Source organism: Lethenteron reissneri, chromosome 14, assembly GCF_015708825.2.
Source record: "Lethenteron reissneri isolate LAM-NWPU_2019-01 chromosome 14, ASM1570882v1, whole genome shotgun sequence".
Taxonomy (NCBI): Eukaryota; Metazoa; Chordata; class Hyperoartia; order Petromyzontiformes; family Petromyzontidae; genus Lethenteron; species Lethenteron reissneri.
Genome location: NC_083792.1, coordinates 9,759,141 through 9,782,247, shown reverse-complemented (window position 1 = coordinate 9,782,247; position 23,107 = coordinate 9,759,141). Strand labels below are relative to the sequence as shown.

Sequence of the window (23,107 nt, the reverse complement as noted above, 5' to 3'; positions counted from 1 at the left end):
TTACTTCTATTAATTTTATTTTTTTATCTACGTGACTTTACCGAAAAAAACTAAGAATATGAATCCTTGCAGTCACGAAAGCTTCAAATCTAGAATTAATACCCTCTTGAACCCCACCACCACCACCACCACCCCTCTCCTTTTCACCACAACCCAAGGGCTCTCATTCACCGCCACTGCTTGTCACGTGCCCTCCTACTTACATCCGAGGCGCATCCCCTCCGGACACCCACCACCCCCGCCACCCCCCATTGCAGCTGCCCTGTTGCAATGCATCTGTGCTTGGGTAGAAACAAGAATTTCGTCTCCGGTAACGTGCCGTTATTTTACGAGAGAGGACATTTTGATGGAAGGAGCGCGCCAAATGAAGCGTCGATCCGCACGAGAAGTGTCCGTGCCGCAAAATGTGGTCGCGAGAGCCCGTGCCACCCCCTCCCCCTCCCCCTCCCCATTGCAATTAAATGCTCCGAGCAGTACATTTAAGCGGTGGTTCGTATGCACGGTGGTAAATGCGATTCTTATCATGCAAGTTATGTTCGTCTCCTAAGGCCCTGCGGGGAGGTTGGGTTGGGGGGGACGTGAGAGACGCAACATCACGCGAGCTCGTGCAGCAGACACTTGGGGTGGTAACGTCTTCCAGGTTGTAAATTTTAACGACCAATATTTTATGGGACGTTGTTTTAAAACGCGAAAACTTAAAACCCCGTGTGAAAATCGGCGGAAACGTCAACATCAAAAATAGCGACCGTAAAAAAAAAACAACGGCTGTAAAAAAAAACGGGACACGAGGAACCCACTCTCTCTCTCTCGTTAGTCCGTTACCACAGCGAGCTGCTTATAGCTCTCAGATAACTTTTACTTTTCCCATTGCCAGCGCAAAGACAACACGTCCCCCCAAGCACAGCTGCCTCTGTGACAGCCGGCCCTCCCCTGACGTGCTGTCCTGCATGCTTGCTGTGCTACGGTGTCTCACCTAGCGTCGGGCTGCGCGTGTCTCTGTGTGTGTTGTGTGTCTTGTGTGTGGTGTGTGTGGTGTGCGCGCGCCTTGCTTTGTGCGATGCAATTATTTTGTTTCGCCAGTTTCGTACGGTGCCGTCTGGTTGCAACTCCACGCACGGTTTATTTTTGTTTTTGCTCTGATTCGTCTTAATTCTTATTGCCATATGCAACTCGAGTGTGAGCGTGTCTCTTGCCGTCTACTGAAAAGCCATCGCAATTATAATAATGAGATCCTGCGCCCCCTTATTAGAGGCGCGGGGGAGGTGAGGCGCGGAGGGTGACATTGCGATGCATCCAAACTCAATTTATTAAAAATTTTGATCGAGATAAAAATGTAAGAATATCCGAACGAAACTCTAATTTAGTTTTGAATGCTATGAAGTTAAAGAAACACAGCGCGCAGGCTGACGCGAGGGCGATAGACGCTTGCTAATGAAGGCCTCACGTTTTCACGGAGTTAAAGGGTTGTAGACCCGAGCCACAACCTAAGCTTGTTAACGCGAATCCTGCATCTCGCGAATGCAACGCAATTTTTCGGACAACCTGTTATTTTTTCATGCCGGAAAGTTGAATATTATAACAAGTTTATAAATTGGCCATTCCAATAATTTTTCGAGTCTGCATGCGGTAAAGGTACTCGTCATTCCGAACATCGAAGAATGATGTGAAGAAATGTTCCCACTCTGAAAATCCTGCACAAGCCTGTAGATTTATTTAAATAAAAATGTTTACTCTCAACGAATACAATTTGCACGGATGTTAATGTAGAGATGAGTAGTAACCGGTTGATATTGCTGTTACGTATTTGTGCTTAATTAGGCTGCATCAAAATAATGAAATATCAGCTGAAGCTTTATAAAAAAATTTTATTACTTGGTTTTATTTCATAAACAGCATAACACCGCCTTTTTTTCTCATCATAGATCCCACTCGCGCTTACCAGACATAATTTTGTAGCGTTCTGTTTTTTGGGTTAATTTCAAAACAAAAGAACGAAATCCAAATGTTTCATTTCATTCGAGTTCGAGCTGTTATCAGTGCGCATACAACTTAAGTAAAAAAAATGTTGCCAGTTAAAAAATAATTGCCATTAATAACTCGTCACATGCGTTCTAAAACAAATTTGACATCACATACAAAACAACTGCTCACTTGGTGGCCTTTAGAGTGGAACGTTTTCTTTTGAATCTGCAAGCACCAACTCTCGTCTCAACGGTGTATGATTACTTATTTTAGAATGCCACATACCCAACACAGTCACCGTTACCAAATTGTGGCCTAAAATAAGGCTCCGTGACAAAACTTTAATCTAAATTGCTATTTTTCTCAACTGTAGAATCGCCCGAGGTAACATGGGAACGTGTTTATATTAAATGATGTAAAAACGAAATTCTCTCGAATCGCTGTGAGGTTTATCGGCCTTGGAAGCAACAACCAAACTTCCCCAGGAAGACAGAGGACAGACGGACCGCAATGACTTGACGAGAGCACATTAGCGCATATCGGGCAAATGTGCCATCTGTCTGCGATCGGGAATACCGATTATATGCCACTTGTGTCAAATGTAGCCAACCCATGATTGCAATAAGCACACGGACATTCCAGCAAAGGGAACTTTAGTCGATTTCAGTCATAGCTGGAGACTGTCGGCTTTTAAATCAAAATCGTTTGATCTATTGTCGAAGTCGCCTTCAGTTGTCTTGGGAATGATTATCTGAGAGTTCCTGATGGAGGACACATAGTGCTTACACATTTTGTGTGCGTGTCCGTTTTTTTCAAAGATGATTACTACATAATAATTATTCAGGCTGGAAAAATCGAAATTTGCCATGGTTGGAGATATATCATCGTTACAGTCAGCATCACGATTTTTTTTTACGTTCAACTTACATTTTTGTCTTTTCATTCAGAAGCCACCATTAGCTTCAGTATTGCCAAGAGTAAGAAAAATCAAAGCAATTCTTAAAATAGGCAAGAGTTGCTCTTGAACGGAAATGTGTATTCTACCACGCAGCCTAGGTAAAGTTATTCCTCTACAAATAAGGCTAAATGAATTTTCTACTTCATTTTTTCCGAGCATGTTTAATACGTGACATTTACATTAAAGTGTAAGCGATGAGCAAGAAGGGTAACTGCCCTTAAATTGAAGATATTACTTTTGGTTCCAATAAAAGAGTCACGTTTTAGGAAAGGAAATAAAAAATTATAATTGGAGTATTTTCGCACTGGATAAAATCAACTAATACATGAGCACAACAAGAACAGCTCAAATGATATATATAATAATATAATAATAAACGGTAATATATAATAATGAAAAGCATACAACTTTGTCCATGAAATTATTTCACTACAAGCAATGATACCAATTCTCTGATGTCCGCAAGAAACTATATCTATGCAAACTGGCTGACATTTTTTTGCTATAATTGTATATGCCAGAATCATATGGCAACGCGCTTAAATGTTTTCAGTTTGTTTTTCTTTTACGCTCAATATTTGACGTTATTCGTCTTTAATTTTGTCTTTTTTTTTAATCAGCTGCATTTCTTTGCAACAAGTATGTTTGCGTTGAGTACTGCTATTCTTTTTGTTTTTAATCATTCCGGGAAATTAAGTTGTCGCCAATTTCTCTGGAACAAAAAATGCTGCTGATCGCATTTTCATATCATGCATGGCCTCTCCTGTCAGAAGCATGCGCGGCGGCCGTGTGTGTGTGTGTGTGCAAGCGCGCGATTGTTTTCTGTGTGTGTGAGTGTTTAGTTGTCTTTTTAGAAATACGCTACGGTATGTGCATATGGTGCGCGTGCGATATCATTACGTTTCTAACAATATTAACCCCTCACTGTGCACGTGTCTGTCTCGCAACAAGTCTGCACTAAAAAGAGTGTATTTAAATCGAGAGAGCAGCAGCAGCAGGAAATATTGAGGAGTGTACATTCACTACCTCGGTTATTTTATTCCTATTCTCGACCAAGAGCAATTTAAACTGCCTCATTTAATGAGCAAATTTTAGCTCCACTTTCCAATGAGCCAGCATTCAGATACCAGTCATTATCATTATTTAGTCTACATATATATTTATTCGGGTGAAACTATATGTTTGTAACCTCCTGACCAGATGAAATTATTTATTAGAACAGACGGAAGTGTAGTTTTGTAAGGTTTAAAATATATATTAATTAGGAGACATTTTTTTTTTGGCAACACGCCTCCTGTGGTGCTTTTGATGTAACGCCTTGCTTGGGTATAATCTTTTTTTATCGGAGAAGATGGCAAAGTCTGTAATAGATAAAATAAATTCACGCACATACAGGAATGCGAAATCACTCGAGCGCGCATATAAATACGCGTCAAGTCGACAATTACAGCAGTGAGATTCATCTTAAAAGTAATTTCTTTTTTTCTCTTCACATAATTTATGGTTGCCTCGTGTCACGCCAACTCAATCCTTTTTTACTCTTCGCAAGAAATGCTTTTTGCACCATTATGGAATTGTGATGCATTTCATCTCGTGAAGAAAACCCCCTCAATATACAAAACAATTGCACCACCAAATTTATCCATGTTCCATATGTAATGCCTTTTTTGCGGAAAAAAAGAACATTTTGTACACATATGCGTAAGGCCCATTTAAGCTCACAGACCAACTGATGAACGAATATTTATTCCGGTGTTGAGAATATGTTTCTAAACCTTCTTGCTCATGAAGCTATTTCTTCCCTTTTTTTTTTGCTGATGGCTTTGTTTAGATTAAAAAATATATATGCAAACAAAATCAGCTGACCATCGAAATCATCGTCTAAGCACGTGTCAGGACCCATCGAAAACCTATTTTTGACGAGTGCTTTTTCTCCTCCCTTTTTTTCTGATACAATACTATTTAATGTAAGACATGCTTTATTAGATAACTAGATCACACTCCTAGGAGACATTCCTCGATTTGACTTTCAGAGGAAACGATCACTCTCGAAGAAGTTGACATTTCGTGTTAAAACTAAACAAAAAAATCTCCCACTATCACTCAGTGATCATGCTCAGTTACATAAGGGTGATTACGTTTATTATAATCCCTCCCTCCCCCCACCCCTCCCCTCCCGACCCCCCCGTCTTGTTTGTTGTTTCGCCTTGATTTTGTTTTCACGATCCACCGCTGCGTCAGGTCACCATCTCAGTGGATGGGATTCTGACGACGACGGGCTACACCCAGGAGGACTACACCATGCTCGGCTCCGACGACTTTTTCTACGTTGGCGGTAGCCAGAACACGGCCGACCTGCCCGGATCCCCTGTCAGCAACAACTTCCGCGGATGTCTCAAAGAGGTGAGGCGCGGTGGGTGGGTGGTGCTGCTGGAGGGGGGCTGGCTTCTCGCGCTTGCAAACGCACACGCGCTCATCCGTGCGACATCAACGACGTGCCAGGGCTACGTGAGCTATCGAGGCCACGTGAAGTCTCGAAGGCTCCCTGCTGGCGAGAGGTCACGTGACAATGCCGATTTTTTTACGGGTTAACTGGCTGAGATTATTGTGCACGCTCACAAAGACAAAGGTAAAGATCCCCTTGAGATCGAGTCAAGCTTATTTGTTCCACCAGGTGAGAACCCAAGAGACCAATATGGTCCCATTTGTTGGAGAAGGTTACCACCTGCCGTGGGTATTTCCCAAGATCGTCCTCTTGTTGAGGTAGCTGCCCTGGGAAATCCACGTGTTCCCAGAACATAAACAAGCGTTGAAAGTTTAGTTTTTTTGTCAGTTATATGCGGTCCTCGCTTATTCCCATGATGCGTAGCAGAGCTTTGTACCTCGGAAGTGGCAGCCCTCACACGTACAGCCTTACAGACTGTTGGGGAATTGCCGCTAGCGAGCACTTTCAGCTGGCACGGCGCATGAGCGGTGATGTAGCCAGCACCATGGCCAGCAACTTTTGTAGCCCCAGTGTCAACATTTACACTCGAATTGTAAATGATGCGGGTTTAGTCTCCAACACACCGGTGTGCTGAACTAATAACGAATTGGCGTGTTTTGTTTCCGTGACGAACCTTACTAATTGGCTGTGTCGGGTGGTGGTGGGTTTAACGACGCATTTATATTTACGCGATCTAACCCAAAAAAAACGTTCTTGTAGATTTACACGAGATAATCATTTAAGGCAAAGTAAAATTCTGGAGGTCTAGGACCAGTCCAAATATCACTTTTCACTGATGTTAGCCATTGCCAGGAATCAACCCCAGGTTGTATGGTTTGTCGCGCAGTGTGCAAAACATCATGCCATCACTCATGCACAAAGACAACGATCTCCCGTATAGCCATAACAGACTGTTGGAGCAAGTTCTGTTAGCGAGCACCTATGAAGGCCATCATCGCACATGATAGGGTGGGTGGCCAGCACCACCTTTGTCTCCCTAATGTTGATGTTAACCAGGTGCTCAGTTGACTACCTTGTTTGAGGTTGAGTCGATCTAGAGGTGGCCCAGAACCGGTTCAAATGATTGTCACTAATGTTGGCAGCGAGCTGCAATTGAACTCGGATCGCCGAGTTTGCCGTGCAGCACTAGAAACACACATTCACACTGCCTCTATGTGCGTAAACTTGCATCAAAACTCACTCCGCAAGGTGTGTTTACTTGAGAAATAAATTCATAATTGTTGCTTGAAAACAGATCCAGTTGTATCAAATCTCTCGTGACCAACTGCAGTTTACGTCTATGGTGTAATCTAATGTCTTTAATCATCCTGAGTTTCTAATATGATTAGAGTTCCCCCGTGCTTGGAATTATTATCCGCTGTGCCAATCAAAGTCTCTCACTGTTTAATTATGCCACTAACCAATGTTGGACCTGCTGTTGTACCTGGAGTTGTGAGCTGGAAACACCGCCGTGTCGATGCATAAAAAAAATATCACGGAGTTCATTCACGCGTTGTTGGTGAATTTTCACTTTCATCCTACATTTTTTTGTAAAAATACACCGACACATCACCATGACCAGCAATCATGCAAATCTTCAAGCCAATGCGCTCTAGCCGTTTCATCGATATGTCATTCTGGCCTGCAGCGTTTAGCGCTCTCAAAATAACCGCCTTTGTATTGGTTCTTCAGAATCAACATTTTCCCCGCTGATGGTACTCGTGGAATCTCTGCATTTTTTGGTTCAAATCCAACGTTCGTCCGATTGCATCATCGGTGAAACCTTTGGGCAATTGGGTCCCGCGCCGAGTTAATTGTTGCATCTTTCAGCAATTGTTTAATACATCGTGCCAAGAGGAACGGGTGGATAAGTGCCGTCAGCCGTAAGCTGCAACATCAACACGTTCGCGTGCATGAACTATCAGGCTTGGAAATGAATGCGTTCATCTTTGAAACGAAGTTCAATTATGTTTGCTTTGGAAACATTTTGTGTATCGATATTGAAATCTGGCGCCTTCATCGTGCACATTCAAACAAACATCGTAAATGAATGAAACTGTCTCAATTTGCACGCAAAAAAAAACATGCCGAGAACAATATCTAGTCGACACAAGCCATGCAGAATTTAATCTTGTTCTCGCTTTAGGACATCAATAGCGTTGCGTTAAGGAACCATAATGCATAGAAGGTCCTGCGGATTTGATGCTAAGCTTTAATCCGTGATTGGTCTTACACGGACTGTGATGACATTTTCTCAGAGTTTCGTACCTTGTACAACTGCTCAGCGCTCTCATCGGGCATGTCCTAGCATGAAATGTGGCTGCTGAAAATGTATTTTCCACCTCGAGTATCATAGCCCAATTGTACCATTGTAATGCCCGACACGTTTCCAATTCTTAAGCTAGTTATTCGGGTGCATTTTTCACCTTGTTGAGGAGTAAAGAGGAGGGGTGATAATGGTGCGCTGAAGCATCATTACTCTGTACCGCAATGCTGCTTCTTTGCTTTGCCTCGGCTGAAAATGTTTGCTTCACGTGCATATGTTTGGGCATAATTGTCAGGTATTTTAAAGCACTTCTTGTTAGCGCCTCTTTGCTTGTTATTGTTTTTTCTCGATCGTGAAAAGCGTATCTCCTTCTTCGACTCGAACGATGCACTTGTTTGCATTTTTATAATGAACGGCCCATCAAAGCACCAGCCACTGAAATGAATTTGGACTCAAATCTGAGTCGTTGCCGTGATGTTTAGCGGTTGACAATGAATTAATTCACATGCATTTATATGCTATTCTGTATAAAGGCACATATTTAGATCCCCCCTCCCGTATAGGTTTTAGCTGTTGAGTCAAGTGCTGTTAGTGAGCACATATGAAGGCCGGGATGGAACCCATGGAGGCGGTGGCCAACACCACGCCCGACCACCTTTGTCTCCCGAAGTGGCAATGTTTACACACAGCACCAGATACTCATTTGAGGCTGAGTCGCCCTAGTGGAGGCCCAGGACCGGTTCAGATAATTGCTACTGGTGTTGTCCTTGAGCATGCATGGGTTGCAGAATGATAACCACGACACCACCGCGAACCACATTATTTTATGCAGATAGACAAATATTAATTATCCCCCGTAGAGCTGTTAAACAGACTGCTAGAGCAAGTGCTGATAGCGAGCACCTATGAAGGCCGGCACAGCACACGAGGGGGTGGGTGGCCAACACCACACCCGGCAAACTTTGTTTCCCCAGCGGCGATGTTTGCCAGGTGCTCATTTGAGTACCTCATTTGAGGCTGATTCGACCTAGGGGAGGCCCAGGAACCTGTTTAGATACTCGTCACTGGTTTTGGTCGTGAGTGGGAATCAAACTCGGGTCGCTGGTTCGTAGCGCGGCATGCTCACCACTGCACCACCGCTCCCCACAATGCATACACATAGAGTGTATACAAACATTTAGTTCATCGGCAGTTTGCGTGCGGTGGGGTGAAGTATGGGTGGGTACACCTGTGCAGAATCTAAAGTATTGTTACACCTGTGCAGAATCTAAAGTATTAGTACAGCTGTGCAGAATCTAAAGTATTGTTACAGCTGTGCAGAATCTAAAGTATTGGTACAGCTGTGCAGAATCTAAAGTATTGTTACACCTGTGCAGAATCTAAAGTATTAGTAGAGCTGTGCAGAATCTAAAGTATTAGTACACCTGATCAGCACGGAAAACTACGCCAGAATATCGAGGGGCTCTCAAGAGCTATCTCCAGTGGAGGCTCTTCCACCAGCAGTGGCGTGAGCCAGCACTTGCAGGGCTGCACCTTTACGTGTTTTAACTGCACCATCTTATACACATGCAGTGTCTTTGTACACACGTAGCGGAACAGATTTGAGGACAAGGTATGACACATCGTCAAGTTCGCTCTCGCTTTGTTTGCCGATAGTGTAACGCCACACGCGGTATTGTCAGAGATGTGCAGCGGATACAATGTCACGTGTTTCCTCACACGTTGGGGCAATTGCTATTGGTGAGAACGATTTGATTAATGTATTAATCAAGAATTGTTTTCCATTGCATGAAGATAGTAGCTCCCATAGCGGCTGGAGGATTCACGTGAACAGACAACACATCTCAACGTAAACACATTGATCACATGACGCATGACTCAATGCACGTTTCATGAGCCGAGTACCCAAAACGTTGTAATAATGTTACGCATAATTCCACCCCTAAATCAATGACTTGCTCAATAAAGGTAACCTTAAAAAATAACCTTAACTCGGGTACGGTGTGACACTTTAAATATTTTTCTCATCTCTTCCACTGCGTCCTATGGCTGTGTGCACCACACTATTGGAAGAACAAACAGTTTTTTTCTGCTCCATAATTTATGCTGTTAGACTGATAAAATTACCCAATTTTACTGATTAGTTGGCTTTACATAATGGCACCCTCACATTTTGCGATAGTGCTTGCATTAGTGTCTCGTAGCTTTCTCTTAATCCTCCACATTCCTCTCATAACTCTAACATTATTAATTCTCCCCCCCCCCCGCACCACTGATTGTAATGCCTTGTTTTGCCCTTACTCTACTGTGGCATTAGCAAAAGGGCTTCATTAAAGCTTTCACAGAGTGATCCCTTCATCGGTCTACCTAGCTCATTGCGCGAGGATATTCACCAATAATCGGCAGCGTCGGCCGCCCGTGGGTTTATCTTGGTGCCAGGCTCGTATCCACGTGACCACGTGGGTTTATCTTGGTGCCACACTTGTATCCACGTGACCTCGTGGGTTTATCCTGGTGCCACACTTGTATCCACGTGACCACGTGGATTTATCTTGGTGCCACACTCGTATCCACGTGACCACGTGGGTTTATCTTGGTGCCACACTTGTATCCACGTGACCACGTGGGTTTATCTTGGTGCCACACTTGTATCCACGTGACCACGTGGGTTTATCTTGGTGCTACACTTGTGTCCGGGGAGAAAGTTTTAAAATGAGCTTCCGAGCCAAATGGATGCCAGTGTTATGCCGGCGTGCGCGCGCACGCGTCTGCCCACATGCTCACCTTCGTGAGAGCACGCATGCAAATCGTGCCATTGAGCAGTGTAACGTTAACGTTATACAATAGGCTTTCAATGTACGTAATCGCCAATCGTGTCCAACAACCAAACAGATTCTGGGCATTGGTTTTGGTGAGCTGTGTGGTGAGGTTCACGGCGACTGCATTGGGGGGAATTTTGCAGTTTTTTTTTTCAAACACGAGAAGTGCTTTCGAACAGACGGATGGATGGACGAACAAGTTCGAGATATCACAATCATTGTGAACGGCTTCAGACGCACCATTGGAACCTCATTTTCCAGTAAAAAATATGATAATTGTTTTTTTGTTTGCATTATGACTGCAGGTATTATGGTCTATGCAAACATGACTCCTTGTAAAAAAAGGTGTCAGTTTTGTTGCCAGATAGAAGGGCTTCAGACGCGTCACTCGGAGGGATCACGGGTCGGTGGTGGAGAACAGCGACGGAATGGCAGCCAATGTAGGGAGCACGCCTTAGAGGACGTCCGCCGTGGAGGCGGAGCCAGATCGGCTCGTGTGCAGGAGCTGGAAGGATTGTCGCATCGCAGCTCCGTGATGGATGGCGACGGGTCAGGGAAGGCTTTCATCTAGCAGTGGATAGGCCATCGTTGTTGCGGTTTGACCTGGTGGGATCTCGTTCAAACTTTGTACAATTACAGCCAAGACCCAGCAGTTATGGAAGGGGGCAATTAAATGCCAAAGTAATTGCTGGTGATTTTAAAACTTTGGGTCATTGGAATCTGTTGTTACGTAGGTTTTATCGTTCCAACACAAATGATCAGAAGATATAATAATCCCGTAATGTTTACGGAGCAGTAGCATGTAGAATTATTTATACAGAATATTTTAAATATATACTTCAAGATTTTCTGCAGGGGTCCAATCACATTAAAAATCATTGCCTTCGTTGATCAGAAATATTAGTAATGTACCAATTAATGTGTCTGTGAATGCAAAATTATATTCAGTTTCCTGAGCAGAACCCTGTGGAGTTTAAATATACTTATTTCGTTTTTATAAGCCTCAACCGCATTTTCACCAATGTTTCTCAGATTCTCCGTTAGGTCGAACTGAAGAAAAACATGCTATTTCCAATATTGTAAGTGTACACTCGTGAAATACATTGCGTATGTTCCATAACATTAAACATGTGCGAGTGGCAGGCAATTTTTCACAAGCCCGTTGCCAAAGGCAACATCATGATACGTCACATTTTTGGACCAGTGTTCAAGAACATGACGTGTGTTAGCCAAAACAAATAAAGTAGCTATTTTTGTGTGTTATTTATACAAACAATAGAGCGGATTTGTGCGTGTTACGAGCGAATCAATTTGCTCAATAACAGCACTCGCCTCGTCTATGAAGAGCCTATAAATCTAAAATAAGCACCTTTGTCTTCTGTTTACATGAGCATCTGTGCAGAGGTCTTACAGTGGTTGACGCATTACGCTACAAATCTCGTGACCTGGGTTCGATTCAAGGTCATTAGGTGCCACGGTGGCAAGATGTTAACTACCTCGCCTGGTACACAGGAGATTGTGGGTTCGATCCCGACCCTGACGCCTGCTGCTGTATATTTGGAGTTTGCAAGTTATCCCCATGGTCGCGTGGATTTTTCTCCGGGTCCTCCGGTTTTTTCTCCATATTTATAAACGTGCGTTTATAGTATTCGGCTGCTATACATTTACACGTGATTAGCCACTTCGTTGAGCTATCATTTGTGGCCAGGTCGCTCAGTGGTACCTTACCTGGTAAGTAAAACATTGTTTATAGTTGAAAAAAGTTTAAATGTACCGGTGGCATCTGAGTGCTGTACCTGGCGCAGGGGAGATGAATGAGGGCATGGCTCTGGCTACTCCACCCCTTTGTTGTACTCTTGTCAGTTTCATAGGTGCTTGCTGACAGCACCTGTCTCAGCATAAGGCGAGACAGTGAATGCCTTGGTCTCTTGTGTATGCATGTATGTGCGCCTGTATCTGTGGGCGAGCAGTGATGAACCCAGAAACCTAAGTTTAATTCAGGCAAGGATGCCAGCAATGGAAAGTGATATTAAAACGTGTTCTGGGCCTCTCCCCTAAGTTGACTTAGCCTTAAATCAGTACCTGGTGTGGTGTCAGCACTGGGGAAAGAAAGGGGGATCCATGTGAGGCTGGTCACAGCATTTGCTTGTGTTCACTTCCAGCCATGCTAGGTTCTCACCAATAGCAATTGCCCCAACAAGCTACACAGGCTTTTACGGGATATATTTGTCTGAAGTGGTTATCACACTGTGCTGCAAACCAATAGTTTGATCCATGGCATTGGATAATATCAGTAGCAAGCGGTCCATCTAGAGACGTCCTTCCCATCTCCTTGGTCAACGCAGCCTGAAATGTGTGCCTGGTGTGGTATGCTAACATCACCACCAGAGAGTCAAAAGTGGCCAGGCATGGTCTGCTTTCTCGGCTCCGGCCTTACTAGGCATACCTCTAAAGCGCTGTCTCATGCAAACAGTCTTTATTGGCTATATATACGGGGTTAGTATTTTTTCTTTTTTTTGTACCTGTAAAACACGAAGGGTAATTTTTTACTCAATGATGCTCCGCATGCCTCTGCACAGCGTGGCACTTACGAGCAAGGCGACAGGTGTCAGTGTCACAGCGTGCGAGTGCCAGACTCATTTACGGCGGAGAGACAAGGAGGAGGTATGGCGAGTTTACCATAGGCGCTCGTCGGGGTTTCAGCTCTTTCGGCTGAGGCTTGAGCGAATCCACAAACCCTTGAGCTGTAGCAAACCAAAAAATTATAACACTGGTCAACACACTTTTTCTGGCATAAGGTATTCCAACGGTTTTAAGGTAATTTTGGGGTACTGATTCCAAATCTGGCATCAGTTTTTGTCTATCACGTCAGGTTTTTGAGATATCAAATATTGCATTTTTTATAAAAAAACTGCAGAAGAAAAATATTAAATTAATGTGGATATCTACATAAACTTATATTATAAACACATTATCTTAAAAATACAGCACCATATTTTATCACTAAAGCAGTCACTGACTCGCAACAACTTGCAATCATAAGTAACAGAGTTAATTTCGGGTAAAATCAATGAAAATGGGGTATGCCGATAGCATAAAAATGATGTGATAGAGCAAATCTGAGATCAGATTTGGAATCAGCACCCTGAAATTAGTCTAAAACAGCTGCAAAAGTCGAGGCCAGAAAAAATGTTTTTTTTCTTAATCAGTGTAATCTGAGACATTTGTGCAAATTCTTGCGTTTGTTTCGTAATAGAATGCGTAGTTGAATGGTTGTAATTTTACAGCGCTTTGTCGATGTGCTGCACGAAGAAAGCCTTGCCCACACCATGTCGGTCGTGGGGGTTGTTTAACCATACTTCACCTTATTAGTCAAGTGCTAATTGGGTGAAGGGCTGGTTCATATATTATTCCCCACTTTAACTTTTTTTTACATTTCACCAGGTAAGGGCCACTGAGCTATACAGCTCTTTTTCAGAAGCGACCTGGCTACAAATGATAGCTCAACGAAGTGGCTTATCACGTGGAAATTTATAGCAGCCACATACTTTAAACTTATATTTCTAAATGTGGACAAGAAGACATGAGGACCCGGAGAAAAACCCACGCGACCACGGGGAGACAGACCACGCAGCCTCCAAATATACAGCAGGCGTAGGGATCAAATCCACGACCTCCTGTATACCGGGAAAGGTAATTAACATCTCGCCAGCGTGGCAGAGGTCGCAACCGGGTTTTGATTCCTTACCCGTACCCGTACCCGGCCGCACCAGGGTCGCAAACGGGTACCCGTACCCGTACCCTACCCGATACCCGGCTACCCGTAGGTACCCGATTGCGACCTCTGGGATGAAGCCATGTTGCAGGCGCGGGTGGGTTGATTCTAGGAACTTGAATTGTGAGAAGAAACAAGACTTTGGGAAATGAGTGACAAACGGTTACTCACCAGTGACTCACGGCCTACCCGTACCCGTACCCGGCCGCACCAGGGTCGCAAACGGGTACCCGTACCCGGCCGGGTAGCCGGGTATCGGGTAGGGTACGGGTATCGGGTACCCGATTGCGACCTCTACAGCGGTGGCACCCTTAGGTTCACCATCGCCGAGAATTGAACCCATAGCACCGGATTCATATCGGAGATTGCTGCCCTATGCGACACAAAGTTTTACGAAGCGAGAGAATTCAGATGAAAACCCCAACTGCTGCAAAACGCAATTGCCGCGTACGTGGGCGAGAATGCACAACACTCTTTAACGATATTCTTAGGTTTTTTCGATAAAGTCACATAGGTAAAACATTAAAATTAATAAAAGTCAAATAAAATAAAAATCACGACGTTTCGGAGGCAACACAAGTCTCCGTCATCAGGTGGGACCGACGGAGACTTGTGTTGCCTCCGAAACGTCGTGATTTTTATTTTATTTTACTTTTATTAATTTTTATGTTTTACCGACGTGACTTTATCGAAAAAACCTAAGAATATGAATCCTTGCAGTCACGAAAGCTTCAAATCTAGAACTCTTTAACGAGTCTGGGAGAACCCTCCCTCCCTTCACCAGCCTGCACTGACCAGCGTGGTGAAGTATGGTCAAACCCCGTACGATCGACACAGCATGGGGAAGCCCTCGTCCAGCAGTCAAATGACAGTGGGCTGTAAATGAACGCGATTATTTTACTTAAAAGTATTCGTCATCTCTTTGCATGCTTTGGTTGCATTGGCCATTGTTTTGTTGTCATGTCGGGCACGACCAAGACATGAAGGCATATCTAGCAAATAAATCATTTCTCGGGCACAGCAATTAACAAACTGGTAAAGATGCATTGGCGGCAAGGAGCAAAAAGGGAAGAGCAAGGCTGGAATTTTAATCAGGAGTCGTGAAACTCCCCCCCCTTCTCCCTCGCGTTGATTTTGGGTTCTTTTTTTGGTTGGAGGTTCGTTAGCTGAATCCTGATGCACATTTTAAATCTGTAGCATGTCTGGGCTGCCCGCTGTGTCAAAAGGCTGTATGCAGCACTATGTGTGACCATTATAATTTTTTGTGCCCACGATTAGCATACAAGCCACGATGAAAACCTTTAACCCTTTTGACCACACTGACTTTGAGCACGAGGTACAACATGGTCCCCTGATCTGTGTTTTTCTTTTATAAAGCCTTATTCCCCTTTGCTTCATTTTCTTGTCTTTATTGGTTTTATGCGAATGATTTTCTGCTTTACGTTACTCTAGGGAGTAAAACATTATTTACTATTACTATTTTGGGTGGAAATGTACAGATAATTGACAGTATACACAACCTCTTATGCGTTATGGGTTAAATAGGATATATGTGAAACAAAACAAATGCAATATAAGGATTGTGAGCATGTATACGTGTGTGTTTTATGTTTTGTAAATGACATTCCACTCAATGCAATAGTTTAGTCTTGGTTGTGACAGATTTGGCAATACGTAAGCTTTAGGGTTCTTGCTGACACAATTATTTGCCCACCATGGCAGTTACAGCAATGCTGTCCATCAGCATTAAGAAACGTTCATGCTAAAAACCTGACTTTGCCAAATAAACCTGCATGAAATGGGTCAATATTTATATATAAATTTTATCTTATCAAGTCAGAGTCAAAGTAATTTCTCCAATCAAAAAGATCAATGGTGCCCATCTCCATTTAGTGTGCTGAGCCAGTGGTGGAATGTATACATTCCTATGACAAGTCCCAGTCGACCATAGCACAACCACAAAACTCCAGAACAACGAAATTTCATTCCGGTGGCTGGATAATGTCCGAAAGAGAGACACTATAGCAGCCGACAGAAATTCCACATTGCCACGGCAAGATTTCAGGCACGTCACAGGAGAAATCCCAGGACCAGGGCGCGCAATGTCATTCAAAACCGGTGGCCGGAGAAGGTAGTCTTGAAGACAGAGACTGCAAACGTCTGTGGCCATTTCCCAGCCTCCCTGCACGCTTGACATGGACACGATGAACAGTTAATTTTCATCCGTCACAAAATGTCGATGCGTTGCGAAGGAAAGGACGCGCGCTGACATTTTTCAAGGAAAAAAAAAAACAAAACCTGCCTCATTGCAGTCTGTCTCGAAGATGTATTGGCGGTCGCTGCGAAGTACAAAGCCAAAACAAAAAGTAAGAAACTTCTCTTTTCTCCTGCTGTTTAAAGCTAAGCACAATGGGCTTTGCACTGAATCATATACGGGTCTATAGCTTTTTTTTCCAGAACTGCAGAGAGCCCTTGTCTGTGTACAAACTCATTAAGCGTGTTGTGGAGCATTACAGGTAAAAGCATACGGAAAAATCATTCCGTTCTGTCTCAACACGCATACGTATGTAGGTATGTATATGTATGTATGTACGTCTGTTGGACTTCTTTTGCACCGTATGTATCCAACCACACTAATCGGAGGTGCGGGGAAGGACAACATTCCACTGTCTAATTGGCTTTCAGACCAATGCTATCAACAGTATACAGAAGATGACACGGATGCTGGAAATCGGTCCAGAGTTTTCTTGCGCAAACAAATTGTGCTGGATAATATTTGTCTGGAAAGCCAATAGGCTAAAATTAGTATTTTGTTTTAATTCACATCTGCAGACACGTAACGGAGGTTTACTTATATGTTCCTGTATCTTATTTAGGTGTGTGTCTGATTGTATGTGACCCGTTTTAACTTAATCATTTCCAGCAATGTCAATTCAAATACAGCACCGGCTCAGGCTGTCCCCTCAACTATTCAATAATATCGGAGGTGTCGTACAGGCCGCCTCGGCAGCTGATATCTTGCACCCGTAATTGCCGAGTGCACTTGGCAGTGTAAACAGCAAGGGCAGAGCTGTTAGCAGGAGAAGAGGAGGCAGCCGGCCAGAATTCGTAATCATGAGGGTAGAGATGGCCGGAGTGATGCTCCGCAAGGCCTTAGCTAGACTGTCAGAGCCTTTGATATTTCCTCTGAACCCCCAAAAGATTGATTTGTACCTCTGCTCGCCGAGCACAAAGTGGCAGACCGAGACATGACGGCTTTCAAAAGGTTAATTAGGAGCTGAATAAAAAGGGTTGTGGGCCCTTGTAATTTGGCCGCGTGGCGCACAGTGATTTGTGGCCAGCGCCGCGTGGCTCTGTCGCTTTAGCGTCGTGCACGAGGCTCTTTAGCGCGACCGCTGGCAGACTCGAAGCCTCCGTGCCCAGTGCTCACACCGCGGCTCATCGCGCATCTGAGCAGCGAGGGAACGCCAGACGACGGATCAGCTGTGACCCACATAAAGCGAATGCAATTCCCATCCCCCGTTGTACGAGAATAAATAAACAGCTTATCCTTGCCATTTAGAAAACCAGGATAAACCTACAGCAAACCGAGCGCTTAATGAACGGTTTGATTAGAGCTTTAATGTTGCGTGCAAATCGTGCGGACAGGATGCATTGTGGGGGCACGCAACACAAGAACTAATTAGATGGGAGTGTGTACATCCATCAATGGACAGAAACAGAATGTCAGAATGAGAAGACTTTACATATAATGTGGAGGATTGACGAGAAGAAAAACAATCTCAAAGGGTTACAGTCAATGGGAAGAGAAGACAAGAACAGGAGAAGACAGATGGGATGGGGATTGCAGAGGCCGGGGAAGACAAGGGGGGAGAGGCAGACGGACAGACACTTTGGGACCATCCCATCATTGCCTATTCACATTATAAGCCATTTAACGCTTGCAAATTGGGAGAAATCTACAGATGTTTGTGCTTCCCATAGTCGTCGCCAATTAGCGGACTCTTAACAGAGTCTGGGGCTGTCTCACACCTAACCGCATGAGATAAAACACATTTGCTGAGAGTTGATTTATTGGGCATACACACACGCGGTTTCTGACTGTTTTGCGAGTTGCTGCTCTGCTTGGAGATCCCTTTTTGGGCAGCATCGTAAGCACCGCGTACAAGAAACGTGAACCCTCCCCGGTCACCTTTGTGTCCCCATCGCAGGTGCATCAGAATCTCAATCTTCATTTGGACCGGAGGTGGAATCCGATGAGCCGTGAGAATCTTTTTCACAGATAGTCCAGTAACGGCGGGTCAGGAAGTGACGACAGACAATGATAACATCATCTTGCTATATTCACGATCGGAAGCTGGAAGACTTCTTCACAATTCGAGAAAATCGCCTGATGAAGTCGGTTGTAATCGCCAGCGAAACGTCGTACTCAATTGTAAATGTGGTGGGTTTACTCGCCGTCAAACTGATGTGCTTAATAGCGAATTGGCACGTTTTGTTCACGTGACAAACCTTACTATTTGGTTGTGTCGGGTGGTTGGTGGGTTAACGACACATTTATATTGACACGATCTAACCCAAAAATCATTTATTATGAATTTACACCAGACAGTCATGTAAGGCTAATTCAAATGGCGGAGGCCTTGGATGGGTTCAAATATCACTCGTCACTGATGTTGAACCATGGCCATAAATCAAACCCAGGTTGTATGGTTTGTAGCAAAGTGTCTGAAACATCATGCCACCACCACCACCGCTTGACTAGTCTCTGATGTTCACACACGCACATGAATATTAAAGTAACGTTAAGCTGACCAAGCCGAGGCCCAGAAGAGGTTCAGACCACTTGCCGCTGATGTGAGCCAATAAAACGAGAGTCGCCAGCCAGGATCCGCGCAGTAGCCACCGGCGGCACTACTCTTCTACAACACAGGCACGCGTGAAAACAGACACACACACGTACCCACACAGTGTGCGTACGTGTGTGTGTGTAGCGGGGAGCGGTAGCGCGCTGCGCTATGAACCCGGCGACACGGGTTCGATTCCCGCACACGGCCAACACCAGTGACGATTATCTGAACCGGTCCTGGGCCTCCTCTAGGTCGACTCAGCCTCAAATGACTACCTGGTGCGGTGTGTAAACATTGCCACTGGGGAGACAAAGGCGGCCCGGGCGTAGTTCTGACCACCCACCCCCTCGCGTGCCGTCCTGGCCTTCATAGGTGCTCGCTAACAGCACTTGCCCCAACGGTTTGTCAAGGCTATGCGGGGAATCTTTGTCTTTCTGTATTGTCACACAGGATAGGAGCGGTGGTGTAACGGTTAGTGCACTGCACGAGAAACGGAGTGATCCAATTAAATTCCCTGCTCACGGCCGACATCGGCGGTGAATGTCAGAACTGGTTCTGCACCTCCCCCTAGCTCGACTCAGCCTAAAATTCGCGCCCAGTGCGGTGTGTATACATCAGCGCTGGGGAGACAAAGGTGGCTTGGCCATAGTGCTGGCCACGATTGGTGCTCGTCAACAGCACTTGCCCCAGCCATATGTCAAACGCTATACGGGGGACCTTTGTCTTTGTCACACGTACACGCAGCCCTGGTCGCGCACCAAAAGCCACCCCACCTGTTTGATTATCTCAACGTGCGCGGCTCACATCCCCGCAGTACTGAGAGCCACCACTTGTCCGGGCAAGTGATGGCTCGGGACCCCTCTTTTGAGGCTCGGCAGCGGAGAGATGTCTTGATCTCCGCCCCGCTTGCGAAACATTAGTCAGCCGCCCTTTGTAGCAGATGCTCTGGCAGCTGGCCTAGCTGCTTGGTGACATGCCCTGTGGTAGAACGTGCGGTCTGACACAGAACAAACCAGTCAGCAGGAGAGGGCGGTCCGCTCTAGGTCATTCAGAGACAGTTCCTCTCGATGTCATGCTGCGGACGCTCACAGCTTGTCAAATATCTGCAGGGAGGCTGCGCTAGAATGCAGTCGGCAATTTTTTGTATGGCAAGGCGAAAAAGACCCCGTTGCGTTGGTGTGGCGCCTCTTGCGCAACGGAGACCTGTGGTGAAATTTTAAGACGAAAAAAAAATGCGGCTGGCAAGGACACAAATGAGTCCTTAAAGCACGATGCAAGAAAAAGAAGGAACCATGTGAAAACTCAAGTCAAAATTGGCACGAAAATATAATCACGCGAATTTGATAAATTGACACAAACCGATATTAGTGGATATTTTTTTTTCAGTGTGTGAACGAGCATGGAGAGATAATGCGCTTGGATTTACATTGAGATACAGAAAGAGGAACACTATCAATCAATTTGATTATTTATTTCACGTGCAAACACCGCCCTCAATAGAGTAGACATCAGTGCACGGTAAAGCAGAACGGGGACGGTAAAAGGGGCACAGAGCAACAGGAATTAAATAAGAAAGCAGTCGCTGCGGCGAACACCGACCGAGCAAAAAGTAAAGTGCGAACACGCGGATAATTGTAGGACATGCACGCATTAATGGCATTGTTCAAGGTATTGAATTAAAGTAAGTGGACTTTGCCAGGGATGTGTCACCGGAAGTGATGATGGTTGACGATTGAGAATAATCACGGAGTGGCAGGCACCCGTCATCCGCGAGAACGTCCAGCCATCCATGGAGATGAAGCAATGAAATGCACTCGTGTGCAGGCGCGATGTGGATTGTTACATCGCATTTTCTTGAGAGATGGCGATGGCTTGCCGAGGCCTATATCTAGCAATATATCGATCACGTCTGATGATATTTTTCTTCTTCCAAAAGCATTCCTCAATGCAAAGTGTCCATAACAAAAGTCAAAACAACAACGACTGTGAATGCGTCAATTAAATCTCTACGGCAACTGAGCAAAATTGGGCCGGGGCGTGTTGGATTACAAAGCAACAAAATACAAACAAAACATGTTCCAACTACTCTTTGGTTCTGTCGGTAAAGTCACGTAGAAATAAATTAAATTAAATAATAATAAAATACGACGTTTTGATTGTTGCTTGTGTTGCAATCGAAACGTCGTATTATATTATTATTTTATTTAATTTCTGCCTACGTGACTTTACCGAAAGAACCAAAGAGTAATTCCTGCAGTCACGAAAGCTTCGAATCTACTTTGTTCCAACTAATTTAGGTGCCATTGCCCGAGGTATTTCTCGACTTTTTGGGGTCTGGTTGCGTTATGCGAGCGTCGTTCCGTTGGTGCCGTGTCAAGGGATTGGCCCCTTAGGCGCCGGTGCAAAAGCGGCGAAGCTTCCTTAAGTATTCTCTGAATTAAGTGAGCACTTTCAGCCAGTGCAAAAGAATGGACGACCTTTTTTGGCTTTGTTCGTTTAACACCGCTCGGCGCGGCGTGGCGAAGGGATGCGTGCGCGCACATTTAGCAAACACGAGATCGGGTGCAAATATCCTTAGGTGACAGCTGGAAAATGTGACCCCCCCCCCCCCCCCCCCAAAAAAAGATTAAAACGTGCGTGGAAATCCTTCGTACCCTGGTGAGTTAAACATCGCCATAAGCTGCCTTTCAATTCCGCTTGCGTGGCTGAGCCATTGGTTAAATGTACAGCGATGACGCTGCGATGCACTAATTACGTCTGCAGCAGGGATAACTGTTTGTTTATCCAACTTTGGTCAGATGTACCTTAGTGTATGATAATGTCGTCATGCAGACATCATCGGCGCTATCTCGCGGCGACGAACAGTGGCACAAGACACCGCCAAAGAAACAAAATCCGCAAATTATCGCCGACTCATCGCGAGGCATTTCGCCTTCGTATTCATGGCCACTGACTCAAACCGCCAGAAACAAATGGTGTTTTAATCACAACAGTGTATGTATGCCTTACTTGTGTTGTTTGTGCACGGAATACTGCACCCGCTAACGCGTGCGAAACATCTTCGGAGCTGTAATTTTCCACCTTATTAAATCTGCTGCTCTGGTGAAATGGCCTAGAGCTCGCTGGTGCCAATTAGCAGCGGCAAGAAACGCTGCTGCCCTCTAACAAGTGTTCTGCAGTGGCTATGGAGTGGTGTCCAAAGTGTGGACGATGGGTAGTGCTCTCCGCAGTGTGTCTCGTTGCGTGCGATCGGGGCAGAAGACGGGTGAGCGCGGTAGGATCCAATTGTGGAGTGAAGCTACGTTGTAACCAATGCAGCTGTTAATGCCATTGGATTTTATTCCAAAGAACAAATAACTCACACCCATTAGCTTTTATTCATGATTTAGTGATGGCAATATATGCGTTTTATTTCCACAATTACATTTATTTGTGGAGGCGTCTGATTAACTCCTCAACCCACCGTCTTTGATACATTGTCGGAGGTTTTTATTTCCATTTTTACTGGGATATTTTTTTTGTCATGAGTGCAAATGAAAATATTAGGATTTTTTTTCACTTTGATTAATATTACCTTGTCAAATAACACAAATCTTAATTCCTCGCAGACACACATGTTTGTCTTTATGCAATTTGTTTCAAGTTTATGCATTTTGTGTCAATTCACATGCAAATCTCTGTGCAATTGATTTGAGCATAATTGGGTGGCCAATTCTGCAAAGAATTAAAATGTTTTGGTTACAATTACGTCCTTCCAGATGGAGAAAATACAATAGAGTAATTTCAGAGGAGGCACAACACATATGTACACGGGATATCTTACACTCACACAATTTGATGTATTTTTGTATACGAGCTTTTAACCAACCAAGCCTGATTAGCACGGTTGACTACGTAACAGTGCGAAAGAAGTTCAATATACATACAATTCCTGCAACTGTTAACTATAAATATTTTAACTTACCATATTTTGCTTCAAAGATTAGACATGT

General features: G+C 44.5%; 1 protein-coding gene across 1 annotated transcript in view; it reads left to right on the top strand.

Annotated features, from left to right (window-relative positions):
• LOC133342373 (neurexin-1-like) overlaps positions 1-23,107 on the top strand; it is a 392,466-nt gene that overhangs the window by 174,078 nt on the left and 195,281 nt on the right. The window contains 1 exon segment of the mRNA XM_061551493.1: positions 5,162-5,323. Coding sequence (XP_061407477.1) covers positions 5,162-5,323 — 162 coding nt within the window.